Consider the following 14,214-nt stretch of genomic DNA (forward strand, 5'->3'; position numbering starts at 1 on the left):
GAAATTAAGCTTTAATTTTTATTAGAAATATTTTTTGGCACCAATTTGTAAAGTTAGCTCTTCAGCTGTAGCCCAAAACACTGTTATCTTCCTGATCTCGTGGACATGTTTGTAGTAATTCTGCTGTTCCTCATCAAAAAAAAAAAAAGAATAAGAAAAGAAAGGTGCTTGTGTTTGGTATGAGGAAGGTGTTTGTGTGTGGTATGAGGAAAGGAAAGAGAAAATGACAGCTTCTTTAGCTTTATATGATTGATGTGTATCATGTAATAGAAATATCATGTTACCATGTAAGTATATTCTTAATGCTGCAGCATACTGCTGAGTATCAAAGAGGAAATTCTGACCTTAGTCTATTTTTCTAGCGAGTCAAAGTCTGTAAGTTTTTTTCTGTAATAAGATTTGTTTAAACCCTTTTGCTCAGTTCTTGGTGGCATGTTTCTTCTTGAGTCCCTTCAGCTTCTTCCTTTTGTTCTTTTGAGTGAACAACATCTACTGTTTATTTTCAATGGGTTTGGGAAAATATAATTGTGACCTGCGTGTACTTTCTTTGCCTCCAGATTTGGTAGTTAAGGAGGAAGGAGCTGATGTATTCTCATTCTAGTTAATCCAGATTTCGGTCCACTGTATGCACTGAAAAAATGACACTCACAGGTACTACTAGTGCTAGTTGGTGGCTATGAATGCATTGTGTATTAGTCTTGTGAAAATCCCTGCAGTCTCAGCAAACTGTTTGCCAGAGTTCTGAAACCCAAGAAGAAGGTAGTGAGAGTGCTGGGAGCACAAAAGGCCCTGAGAATGTGAGAATGAAACTACCTGGAGACAGAACTGGCTGGTCTAGCAGCTCACAGATTCCTAGAAGTGAGTCTTTTTCCCCAAGATGAGTTTTACCCATGGCAAGCTCCTTTTTGTTGATTAAAGAAATAAGTCAGAAAAAAAGAAAGAAAGCCTTCATATTGGGGAAATGAGTTGAACTGGATCATGAATGCTAGGGCTGGTACAAGAGGGGAAAGATAACAATGTGTCTTGAAACAGAGGGAAAGGAAGAGGGAGGAAACTGTCCTCAGATTGTGGTTTTGTGCTTCAGCTATCCCATTTACCTCAGCAGGATTCCTCATATAAATGCATTTAAATATTTCATTAGTTTATACCTAATAACACCATCTAGCACTTCTATAGGCTTGCTTATCTTAGTGACAAAAAGTTATTGTAGTTACAAACACTAAAATTTCTATTACAGTACATTAAAAAAAGAATATATGGTAAAAATCTCCTGCTACTGTTGTCTAATATATTATGCATTTTTATTCATGCCACTGTGTGTTTCCCAGGGCACCTGCATCTTCCCAGGTAGGTGCTTCAAACGAGAAGTGGACATTTCCTATTTGGCCAGAATGGAATGATGCAGATATCAATGCAGAAAAATGGGATCCTGGGAAACCTGGAAAAGAAAAAGCTGGAAAAGGTCAAGTTTCAGTAAGTTGTGTGACACATCCTATTTCTCTTCATTTTTTTTACTTGTATTTAGTAGAATATTTGTCACGACTTCAAAATAATGTGTTACTGATAAATCATATCATATCTTTTCAATGTGTGTAAGTAGTTCCCTATTAAACTGCAGTAATAAACTAGAAGTATTGTGCATCGTTTATTTATTACTTTTTAAGTTAACTGTTTACATTAATGCACACAGTGTGTACATTAATGTGTGCACCATAATGGTTTAAAAAAATTCATCCCCAAAATCTATTTCATAACATAATTAAAACTGGGGATGTGGGAAGAGCTGAACTGTTGTAGTATGTCAGAGAAATCGCTTCTCAGGGCAGTGCAGTTTCTGTGAACTCAAAAGGTTTGATGCACCACCCATCCGTATATTTTTGCACACCTCAGTTTCTGGACCGGTGAAATGCTGTCTGCAGTTCTAATGTTCAGAGAATGATTTGAGGGATATTGTTATTTTGCAGAAAGTGCCTGCCAGATGCAGAAAAGTTCCTCAGTTTTCCAACTTTGGAATGAATTATAAGTCTCATACGGAATTTTTACTCCTTCAAGCCAGTTATCATTGCAGAATGTGTCTTTTATGCAGAGTAGTAGTAAATTTATTTCTGAAAGAATTTCTTAAACTTAGCATTTTAAAGTGATATTTAAATCCATTAAGTGCCATGCTTAATCATCTATTTTATGTGCCAATTCTGCATTGTCCATATGTTTCTTCTGAATGTATTCTGTGTACTATGTATATGTTGGCATATGTGTTTGTAGATTATTTTTTTCTTATCCTGAGCCTTAATATATTATACTCCTAAGGGGCCAAAGTATTGTTTTCAGAGAAGGTATAAGTTCTCTACTGAATACTGCCATTAACATGTCAAGTAAATAATTTCCCTTTGTATCTTTCTTCTGTTCCATTACCCCATTTTGTGTCTTTGGGCTGTACTCTTAACATTTATCTAGCACTAATTTGTTATGTCTGCCAGACATTATTATAATAGATAAACTTTAAAATCTGAAAACACAAGAGGCATTCTGAGTGGTTTACTGGATTCACCAGTTCTTCAGCTACAAGCTATATGAAACATTGTTCTTTTTACATGTTTAAAGAAATCATAAAATATGTTGGCCACAGCAGATGAATTTACAGAACTAAAGAATTTTATAATGTGCCTCTTTTGATTCAAGCAGATAGCCAGGATTCAATATTGTGTAGGCTATTTCAGTTAGAAACAGAATTAGTAATGGCATCCAGTACCTTTGAGTACACTTAGAACAGGAATATGAGCAGTCCTATTTTCTTGTGTGGGAAAAGGAATCAGTTGGAAGTGATCTCTATCCTTGTAACACTAAATCTCTCTTACCAAGGACCCCTACACAATAGCCTCTCAGAGCGGTACAGTGGACTGCAGATACTGTGCATTTGACCTTATCTGTTTCTCTTGTGTCTGTTTCTTCCATGTCCTTCCTGTAAAACTTGTGATTGAGACTCCTGTCCTTAGAGCATGAACTCCTGATACCTGGCAGTTGTCTCTTACGTTAAATAAAGATAAGTTAAACTTGATTTTGTCAGCCAAGTTTAGTTGAACCTACTATATTTTTCTTCAAAGTATCTTTGCACTAGGAAGCTAAAGAAGGGTACATCTTTCCAGATTTTTTTTAGTATTTCTTTGTGTAGTGTTGGGTCATTCCATCTGCCTCCTTTCTCTGGTTTATCTAGTGTTTAAGAGCTAAACTTTCCTGTTTAGCTCATGTTTCATCCAGCCATGAAGTCAGGATTGGATGTCTCTGAAAGCAGAATAAACTCTGTTAACATAATTCTTCGTGGTCCAGGCTACAAAGCTTTCTTTAAACTTCCATAAAAAAAGAAAAGTAGTCCTGAAAGATTCATTTTCCCCCCAACTAATCTTTTTTCCTTCAGGAACTTGAAATAGCTTGTTGCAGACCGTTATGTTGAAGGAGCTTACAAAAAAAAAAAAGGTGGGGAAAGTATTATTTGGGAGTCTTTGGTTTGTGTCTGGGTTTTACACTTTTGTAATGTATTTTCTTTTGCCTTCCTTTGGTTAGTAAGTACTTAAATAAAAGGCATTAACTATGTAATTGATTAGTTTCTCAGTCAACATGACCTGAATCAGAGGCGTCTCTTCATCCTACATTGTGCTACTAAGTAAACAAATATAATATATCATGATGACTTCTGTGCACACAGAGGATGAGTATCACTTTAGAAATGCAGGTTTGAAAATTATATGGGACTCTCTCTTTAATGGGCTAATTCATTATGCTGTATAATTATAGTTCTCTTTGGTTTCTATAGCAGTGTTAAATGCAGGGAACATGCTTTGTGTCTAAATACCACTTTAGATATTTACTTTCAATATTCAATTAAAAAAGCTATAAAAATACGTGAGTTAGAAAAAGTACGTAGAAACAACTTGGTAGAAGAGTACCTAACAAAAGCTTAAGCTTTTTTTGGAGAGCTTTCTGAAAGGTGGAAAAGAAAAAAATCAGTTCATATAGACCTATTTAGACAGTGCAGGGCACATAAACTTTTCAGGACATATAAGTGGCTTTTGTGCTAAATCTTTATTTTGGGCTTTGGGCTCTTGTACTTCAGTTGTAGATACTTTAGTTCCTTTTTATGCTATTTTGCTCCCTAAGTGAATTATCATGTGAGCAATATATTATTTTAAAACTTGTGGAAGATACAATACTGTAATTAATAAAAAATGTTCCATTTTTGTGCATGCATATTTTATGTCGCAGTTCTTTGATGATCCTGAAGGGAAAATAAAGTTGCCAGCATCCTTAAAAGTACATTCATGGAAACGTCCACAGGAGTTTATAACAAAACAGGTAAGAAACAAGCAAGGTCATGATGAAAAAATGCTGCTCACCTAGCTTGTCAAAAGTAAAGGGAAATTAGTAGAGGAAATTAGTTCAACAGGTAATGCCCACTTGACCACACAGGGTCATCCTGTCCAGGAGACTACTGTACAGTGAGGAGTCAGTGATCCTGTGTAACAGCTGTAACAGCTAACCTGTCCTGTGCACACAGCTTGGCCCTGAGGCTGGTGTGGTGCTTGCTGGCTGTAAGTCCTGGGCACTGAAAAAGCTCAGATAGCTCATGGTAATGGAGGAGCCTGCAGGTGGCTCCTTCTTGTTACTGGCAATTATACCACCTGCATGTCCTTCCCTTTGTGTAACCACAGCAACACCTTCTTATGTCAACATACTTTCAATTTTACATGAGAAATGATGAACAGAGTTGTTTTCTTGTCAGAATATCCTGTCAGAATATCCTTTCTATGGATTGGATCTGCACGGAGTGCTGCACAGATGGATCACAGACCTACTTGATGCCACACAACTTGGGTTTCCCAGTGTCTAAAAGGACATCATGTTGCATATGCTAACCCCTTTCATTATAGTTAGCTCTAATAATAGCATTTTCAATGATACTATAAAGAATCTGAGTGCCTTTCTTAGTGGGATAAGATCACCACGCACCAGAACTTCCTGGTGCAAAACATCATGGCAGTGTATCCTCCCACATCTGCTTCGCTTTTTAACTCCATGTTCATTTAGAAAACAACTGGCCTTTCTATTTTTCTTTGTGTTCTTTTATTCTCACTTAAAAATCAGCTTCATGGCAGAAAAATGTTTGTTTATTCCAACTAAGGCTGCCCTTGAGCAGGTATCTGAACTAAATATTTATCATGAAAAAATCAACTAACTTTACCAGAACGATAGTATATTTTTTTCCCTTCAGCTGTTGTATATCTCTGGGCTATACACAGTACATGTCCATGTCTTTGACAGTACTTGTCTGGAAGGTAACCATAACATTTTAAAATTATGCATAGCTTTTATTCGATATATTTTTAAAATTATTTACAAAGAAAATAAGCAGCCTACCATTTCAAAGTTTAGTATCCTCTAATGCTGTTAGCAATCTTAAGTTTTGAAGTGTTTTGCTTCAGAAGAAACACTGAAGTTTTAAAGCACTTGGACCATCCTTCCAGCTTTTTCAGGCTTGTCAGTTTTCCTTTTGTCAGCTTGTCAGTTCCATTTTTTATTAAATAGGCACTAAAGAGGTCCAAGTTTAATTTTTAATGGAGGAAGGAGGAGGGGGAGGTCAGAGAAGTAATTGACAAGACCAAAAGATTGGATAGGAAATGCTGCCAAAATGCATAAACTGAGTGGAGGTATCTGAAAGATGAGGGCAAGAGAGCTGGCAGCCCAGAAAGCCGTGGAAATATGTATCTATATTAAAAGTAACTTTTCTCTTTAGAGCACTATGAAGAAAGCATTTGTTTTCTTTAAGACCTGATTAAAATTTTGATACGTCTTTTGGTCCAGTATGTGTTTTGAATCGAAAAGCAACGATTACTAGAAATTTTATATTATTGTTAAAAATTAATGTAAATATCAAGTGATGAAAGACTATTAAGAATGATACATGTTGCTACCTAATCTATTAGTAACTATAAAAGAAAGCGTAAACAAGCCTGTTTAGTGCAGTAAGCAAAGAATCAAGCAATGATCACTAGTATGTGATGAGAGGCACAGATACATTTAGTTCAATAAACTACAATCCCAGTACCTTATTTCTGAACTGCCTCCCTAAAGGAAATGTGTTGTATAAACAGGTAATAGTCATCAAAACTATGTAATACAGTCAAAGTCACCATTTATATACTGACAATACCGCTTTCTAACTGACCATGAGAAAATAATTCCATTTGAATCCTGGTGGATGACTTTGAGTCAAAGCTATGCTCATGGTTTAAATGCAAAACTTCAAAAATGCTTAATAAAATGAAGGAATATCAAATTTTTTATGTGATTATTTCATTTGATGTTCTTTAAATATCCTGGTAAAAATAATTCTTATTTTTTAAAAATTTGGAACATCTGCATTTTAAGAAATTTCTAGTTTACGAATCTCTAATGAATATTTGCCAAATGTCTAACATTTGCATGTCATTACAGTTAAATGTTAATGTTAATTTAATTTTTTCCAGGTAATTTAGCTATGGACTTAACTAATTTACTTTCTCCTAGGTTCCTGTTGTTGTCCAAAATGAAACTTCATTTGACCTTGTTTCAGCAAATGAGCATATATTTTGTAGTGAGGTAGGCAGAAATACGTCAAAAAAAAAATTAATTCATTCTTCTTTATCTCTCTTTAACTTTGTGAATTTCACTCCAAATTTCTACCATGAAGAAATAAGTTGTGACAATTTTTTAAGTGGAAAAAGAATGATGGGAATAAAATGGCGAGAAATAATCTAGATTTTTATAATTAGTGTTTACCTTCTTTAGAATTTGAAAAATTAAATCGACGATGAATCGAGATTTTCCAAACTTTTTTTTTGTTAAATATATATATAGTATATGAGCTACTATAATTACTACTAGATAGTACTGTCTAAAGATAAGAGCAAATATAGGCTGGATTAGAAAGGATTTATATTTTTCATTCAAACTTTCCTGAAGTCTTAGTGTGCCTGCATGTATGTGCAACTGTCTGTCACCCAGCCAGTCTCTCCAGAGGTAAATAAATGAATTTCTACAGATCATAGGAAAATATAAAACAGGTAGTACCAAGGCATCTGAGTGCCTTACTGAATGTAATATTACTTCATAATTTCTATTTCATTTAATGCTTCAATGAAAATTCAAAATTCAGCATCAGAGATATATGAGAGGAAACCATCAGAAAACTGGTGGTGTAAATTTTGAGGCCCACAGAAATGCTAATTAATTTTAGGGCAAGTTTCTTCTTGTAAAATCGTATTTTCACTCTAGTTTATATACATCACTGTGAAAGTTTGGTAAAACTTGTGAAAGTATGGTATAAATCAGAAATCTGCATGTTATAAAAACACATGCACTAAAGCATGATTAGTTAAAGGTTCTATTTTAAGTTTTAAAAGTTATTAAATACTTTTAATAATTTAGGATTTTTTTTACCAAGTATAAATAATGAGTATTAAAGCCAATACTGATTTTTAGTAGCTGTCTTGTAATAAGCAGTAAAACAAGTGACAGTTCACAAGTCCTGTAACATAAAATTGTCTTTGTTAAATGATGAACAACATAATTTATATTGTACGTTTCCTTAGTTTCATGAAGTTTGTGTTATTGTACGTAGATATTGTAATGCTTTTAAGAGAAGTTGTACCAGTGAAATTAGTTTTTCCATTAAACCATATCTATGCCTTTATGTCACTTCTTTATTTACAACACAATCTGTTTTAATCTTTGATCATTATAACTTGGCTTTTTTTTTTCAAAAAGATGTTACTTGAAAAAAATTTCTATTTTCCTCTGATTTTAGCTGATGAGGTGGATTGTAAGTGAGATTTATGCTGTCTGGAGGATATATAATGAAAAGTCTTTAACTAGTGAAATACCCACACTTTTTTGGAAACCATGGGAACATATTTATGCTTTATGTAAAGCTACGAAGGAACACATGCCACTGTACAATAAATTCGGAAAATATGTATTGCAACTTTACTGGATGGTGAGTAGTTTCCTCCAGCAATATATAAATATTATACAGCTAGCATAGCAAATTTTAATGGTTAGTGTACATGTATTTTATAATTGAAAAGATATAGATTTGTAGAAGTGTTGACACATTGTTGATGCTTGTTAATAAAAATACAATCTTATAGTTCATGTGGTTTTTTGTACAACTTAGAACTTGATAAAACAGAGTTATTATTGAAAAGACAATATTCTATTTTTGTAGTTTTGTAGGTTTGATGCAAATGTTTGGTAGAATCAGACGTGGCCCACACCTTTGTTATGTTAGGATTAAGAATGCTTCTTATTGTTTAAGTAACTCGGTTGACTTCACAGAGCTATTTGTATCCAGGTGTATTTAAAAGTGATTAAAGACTTCCAGTGTGAGGACAATTCACCGAAGATGTACTGGTAAAACTGAAACATCCCATGAGTTTCTAAAGATAACAGACAGAAACATCTAAACACATTTTTCGGTCGACAGGGAACACTTAATTTTATATTTAACCTCATTTTAATAAAGAAATAGTCACTGACACAAACTTGTCTATGTTGATAGGGTTATTCTGGTTACATTTGTCTTTTGCAAACAGAATATGTGACAAAACACTGAAACGTATAACTGACCCTATTAAAATTCCAGTTGCCCAAACTTGAAAATATTTTTTTACACAGTCAATTGGAAACAGAAAGTTGGAAGTGACCTTCCCTGTAAGGGGAAGCACTTACCTGATTTACGTGCCTGTGCTTTCATCATCCCTTACTCATGGCTGGGCTTCGCGAATGAAGATTTGGGAAGGACTCTACTCACCTTTGTTGCAAGCACACTGGTGGCTAAAAAGGCCAATACGAGATAGACAGGTCTGGTTGCAAAAGGCACAGCAGAAAGACTCCTTAGGTGGTATATTCTGCAAGACACAATTCTTTCTGCGTTACCTTTTCTCCTCAAGGGTGATCCTGCGTGCGTTCTCAAAAGCATCAGCAGCGTTATAGATGGTGTGTCTCCAGACCTCCCAATTGGAGGCCAGAGTAGATCAGTTTTGATGATCAATATGGCCAAGGCTGAGATGTTGTTTCAGGGAGTCCTTGTATCTTCTCTTCGGGGCTCCTCTCCTATGGCAGCCGGTGGCCAGTTCACCATAAAGCAAGATCTTAGGGAGATGGTGGTTCTTCATCCTTGAGACGTGCCCTGCCCAGCACAGCTGTGTTCTCAGCAACATGACCTCAATACTTGTGACTGCTGCTTGTTCTAGAACAGATGTATTGGTCACATAATCTGACCAGTGGATGTTTAGGATTGTTCGGAGACAGTGTTGATGGAAGCGTTCTAGGAGTCGCAGGTGGTGGCTGTAGATGACCCATGATTCAGATCCATATAAGAGAGTAGACAGCACAATGGCTTTGTAAACACTGATCTTTGTACTTTAATCCCTTTCTACTACCTCCACATATGGAATAACTTACATTCACATAGGGAGTGAGAGTTGCCTGAGTTTGAGAGGGCATAAATTCTGTTGTCCATGTTCCTCAGAAGAAGACATTATCCTGTGTGTGAATTTAATGCTGCAGATGTTGTGTATTCATAGGATAAAAGACTGCCTTTTAAAGCATGTACAAGAGTTACCAGGGTGTTTTATTTTCTTTGTCACTTTTGTGCTTGTTTCAGTTTGGGCCTTTGTGTTTATTTAATTTCTTTTCCTCTGGTTGTACAGCTGTATTTCACAGAAAGAAAAGCAGGAAAAAACAGAGTCAAATGTTGGAAGATTAAAGAAAATGTGTAAATGAGGAAAGACATATATCAGTAGAGATAGAGGAGAAACAGATTTACAGGAGAAAGTGGCAAATGAAATTAAAACTGAGACAAAGGTGGAAGAGTAATGAACTGGTTTCACCAAAATGCTGTGTTGAGTCCTGAGGGATTGTAGTCCTTGAGATCAATCTGTGGATAATAATGTTTCATACGATTTACACCATATGTGAATTCTACCCCACATCCTACTTTCACTTTGCATTCCTCAGGTTTATTGAATTTGTTTCTGTAGTTACCCTTTCCTCACCTTTTTATATCCATAGACTTGCCCCACATACTTTTTTTTTGTTTCTCTGGTGTCTTTTCCTTTACTTATCAACTTATACTGCAGTCCGTATTAAACTTCAGCAATTACTGAAAGAGTAGATGAATATGTGATCATTTCACTTACTAGTCCTTTTCAAACTTGGGAAATCTTAAGTATTTTGTTTTGGTTGTCACAAAGTAGCACTTCTCCTAAAAATCATTAACCTCTTCTATGCTTTTTGGTTATCTTTGCCCTGTGGCCTAAATTTGTTTTCTTCTGAGAACTACAGAACTCATAATCAGATGTCATTTCACTTTGAATCTGTAGTTGAGTTACAAGCAGAGAGTGGTAATTTTGCCCTCTGATAACACAAGGTGAACAGTTTAGTGATTTGGTCATTCTTCATCATTTAGTGGGTGAGTTTGCAGAAGTACTTGCTATTGCCCCATTAATTCTCCTATTATGTCTTCACCACTAGGACAGAGACTTTTTTTTGGAGAATGGTAGACAAGATTATTTTGGTGAATACTAGCTCAGTTTACTAACAAAGTATCTGGTATTGAAGATATCAATACTTTGTCTTACCTGTTTGTTTCTTATCCTGGAAGTATAGATTTTTTTTTTTTTTACATTTGATCATTTTGTGTTGTTTCATATGGTGTTTCATAAGATACTATATTAATGCTTTCCAGAACACTAACCACTGCAGCCAACATCCCCAGATAGTTTCTGGGAAGCAAGGGGGACTGCTTATATCACAAGTATTTTCCAGATTGAGACCTTAAAGAGGCATTTACTAAGCTGGTATCTTAGTTAAACCCCTTTTTTAATAATTACTGTTTCTCAATCATCTGTTTTGGCAGATGAAGAAAAAGCAATGAATGCATGCACATAATGGACTACATATATGAGACGAAATATATTTGGAAATAGCTGCAATTAGATTAATCTCTGAAATAAATAAGTCAGAGCAGTAATGAAATGCTATGAATACTGTTTCCATGCTCCTCATATATTATGTGAGAACTCCTTTAAAAACCATCTGTAATGTATAATTGGGTTCTTGAGAAAGCGTTAAAAGTTCTCTTACATGCATGTTCATTTTCCAGACCTCAAACTCAGTTTTTTCTTCTTCCCCCATCACCCTCCCCCATCACAGGGGTGCTGGAGAAAGATCATTGTGGATGACACTATGCCTTTCAGTGAAGAGGAGAATTTGTTATTACCAGCTACAGCCTGTCAAAATGAACTTTGGCCAATGTTGCTGTCCAAAGCTCTCATTAAGGTAGCAAACACTAGGTATGTTTAGTCATCTCAATTTCAGTTTGTTTTGTGAAGTCACGTGGAATTTGCAAAAAGTTGTTTCAGTTTACATGGGAAATATATTTCGCTAAAAATTTTGTAATGACAATTAGACACTTCCAAAAGCTGACACTGTAAATCAGTAAAGCAGAATCATCTGTAGCTACAGAAGATACAGTGTTTCCTTTATAGATGTGTTTGTAAATTTATGCATAGAAAAATTGCAAAGAAACTGGAGTACTCTCCTTGTTTGCTTTATCTGTTTGACATTATTCCTAAAGTCTTCACATGTGGTTTTCTACAAAATGGAAATGTCTATGAAGCGTTAATGAAGTTGTAATTGTCAGCCTTAACCAGTATTGACTCAATCAGTATTGAAAATAAAGTATTGTAAGCTACTTTTGATGCCTTTGCCACAGTTCTGCTGTTGTGGGCTGTACTGTGATCCACTTCCCTAGAACTGACCTGAAAAGGGGAGGATGGCCTATTATGCGGTGATTGGCAATTATGACCACAGGTTCCTATGAGATGAACAATGATCACCGAGAGTTTAAATGACTAAACTTGAGAAAATAATTCAAAACACTGATCTGGGTAGTCAGGCTTCCCCATTCTGGTCATAGCAAGTTATGTTTGTCCGAAGAGTCAGCTAAAGTGTGTCTACGCAGGCTAGGGAGTTGCTGGGATCTGCCTGTTAGGATGAAATTCTCCAGGAATGTGTTTCTAATACTTCAATTTTCCAGAGCACAAGGGTTAGTCTTACAAGTGCTAGCATCTTCAGCCTTGAAGCTCTCAGGAAATCTCTCCAGGCAGTAGGAGAGTGGAGTGGGGTGGAGTGTTGTAGAGTGGAAATAGAGCCAACATGTGCAGAATAGCCTGATAGATAGGCTGATTAGGAAATGGAAGTTGTAGAATCATAACTCCCTTCTAGCATGAGGGATTTCAAATCCATGTCTCCAACTCTGCAAAAAGAGGCTTTACTCTGTGCGGATATACAGTGTGCTTGCTAACAATTTTGGAAAAATGCCACTGTACCAGAGGGAATGCCAAAAAAATGGACCTGATGCAAAGATATTGACTTTGTAGGCTGTTAGTCAGCAATAGTTTGGTAAACTCCTAAAATTGCAAGTAATGACTTGTTTTTTCATCAAATCATTCTGTGTATGGTCTTATTCCAATATAAAGCAATGTAGATTGCAGACTACAGTAGTTGATTTCATTATAATTCTGTAAAATGTCTGCTTTTGTCTTATAGTATACATGAAACTGGAAAAAGAGAGCTGGAGGAATTTACAATTCTGCATACACTGACTGGATGGATACCAGAAGTTATTCCTCTTCAGTAAGTTCCTCTATTAAACAATTTACGCATTAATTGTTTAATATTTCATTTTATAAGACATTATGAAAAATAAAGCTGAGCCCTAAAAGTCCTTCACCATCAATTTTAGCAAGTGTATTGTTTTTAATTCCAGTGCTTGAGAAATGTACCTTTGAGGAATGCAGTTTTATTGATCTGTTTTTTGTAGGTCATACAGTTGCTTGTGAACGTATTTATCATGATAAGTGATGCCTATTCTTTATAAAATTATTTTAACTTATATTAGACACTGATAAAAACAACTTTAGAGAAATCTATGTTTCATTTAGTTCGCAGTTACAAAATGCCTGTCAGTAATAGTAACTTTATGTCTGAATGTACCATAGAAAGTATGTGTCATAAATTTGGAAATAATTCATGCCAGCTAGTACAGTGTTTCCACCTTTAAGTTGGAACAACTGATAGACTTCTACTTTCAACCAAAAATAGTATTTCCTACCTACAATAACATTTTTCTTGTCTGGTGTGTGTTTTATGTTCATTTTATATATTAAAGAACAGACATTCTGATTTTCCGGCTCAACATTCTTTTTACTAAATGAATGACCAGGATACAGACACTAAATATTTAGACCTTTTTTTTTAAATTACACCTTCTTGCCTTTTGATATACAGATTTGAATGAATAATAGATAACAAATAATTTTGGTTTATATATAGATGGTTAGATATAATTGGGTTTTTTATAGCCATATTTCAGAATTAAATAAGTTCAGTCAAAGAATATTTTATTCCCTTTTCCAGTAATTTTTATGTCCCAAGCTATGCTTGCAATTTAGGTTTTAGATATAATTGTGTCTTACAGTAGTGTGTATGTAGCCCATGGACTTAAAAATCTAAGTAACCTAAATTTTGGTTTGTTTCCTTCAAATACATTATATTCTGGAATAAGAAAATGTGAATACCACAGAGACTTTGCTGATTGTACAACCCATTGTACAATCAATTATTTTATTTTAGAAAAAGGTTGCATTCAGTTAGCTTGTGTGAAACTTATTCATGACTCTGTTTGAGGTTGTTTTTGAAATCACTGAGTTTCTGTGAAGAACCAATATGACTGCTACTGACATATATCAAAAAGCTGTTGTATTTGTTAGAATTGGTGGAGGAGGCATGGCACTATCTGTGATGAACTGTTAGGAAAGCCCAGTTTGGAAGTGCCTTTGAGAAGCATTTTAGTATACAGAGATGGAATCAAATTATTATACAATGTAGTTGTAAAGTGGTCTGCAAGTTTCTCTGCCACATGTATCCACTATAAAGCTTGAGAAAAGATGATTTATTTACATATGTTTCTAACCACCATCTCTTTCTTTATGAGTCTGTCCGTAATCTGTCTCAACAGATTGGCTGATACAGAGGATCATGCAAGTGTGTTCTATCTGCTAAAATAACCCAGTAGCTTTTTGAGGAGTTGAACTCTCAGTTGTGGTATAGTGTTTG

The 14,214-nt window shown here is 35.1% G+C and overlaps 1 protein-coding gene across 5 annotated transcripts in view; it reads left to right on the forward strand.

Moving 5' to 3' along the window:
• ADGB (androglobin) overlaps window positions 1-14,214 on the forward strand; it is a 111,152-nt gene that overhangs the window by 17,120 nt on the left and 79,818 nt on the right. For 4 of the 5 annotated variants that reach the window (XM_051811291.1, XM_051811290.1, XM_051811289.1 and 1 more), the window contains exons 2-7: window positions 1,329-1,473; window positions 4,258-4,347; window positions 6,559-6,630; window positions 7,838-8,026; window positions 11,248-11,387; window positions 12,646-12,732. In XM_051811291.1, coding sequence (XP_051667251.1) covers window positions 1,329-1,473; window positions 4,258-4,347; window positions 6,559-6,630; window positions 7,838-8,026; window positions 11,248-11,387; window positions 12,646-12,732 — 723 coding nt within the window. The remainder of the gene's footprint in view (window positions 1-1,328; window positions 1,474-4,257; window positions 4,348-6,558; window positions 6,631-7,837; window positions 8,027-11,247; window positions 11,388-12,645; window positions 12,733-14,214) is intronic. The other variant, XM_051811292.1, reaches the window with a different exon arrangement.

Source organism: Manacus candei, unplaced genomic scaffold, assembly GCF_025592945.1.
Source record: "Manacus candei isolate 608988 ecotype Guabito, Panama unplaced genomic scaffold, ASM2559294v1 h1tg000081l, whole genome shotgun sequence".
NCBI classification, from domain to species: Eukaryota; Metazoa; Chordata; class Aves; order Passeriformes; family Pipridae; genus Manacus; species Manacus candei.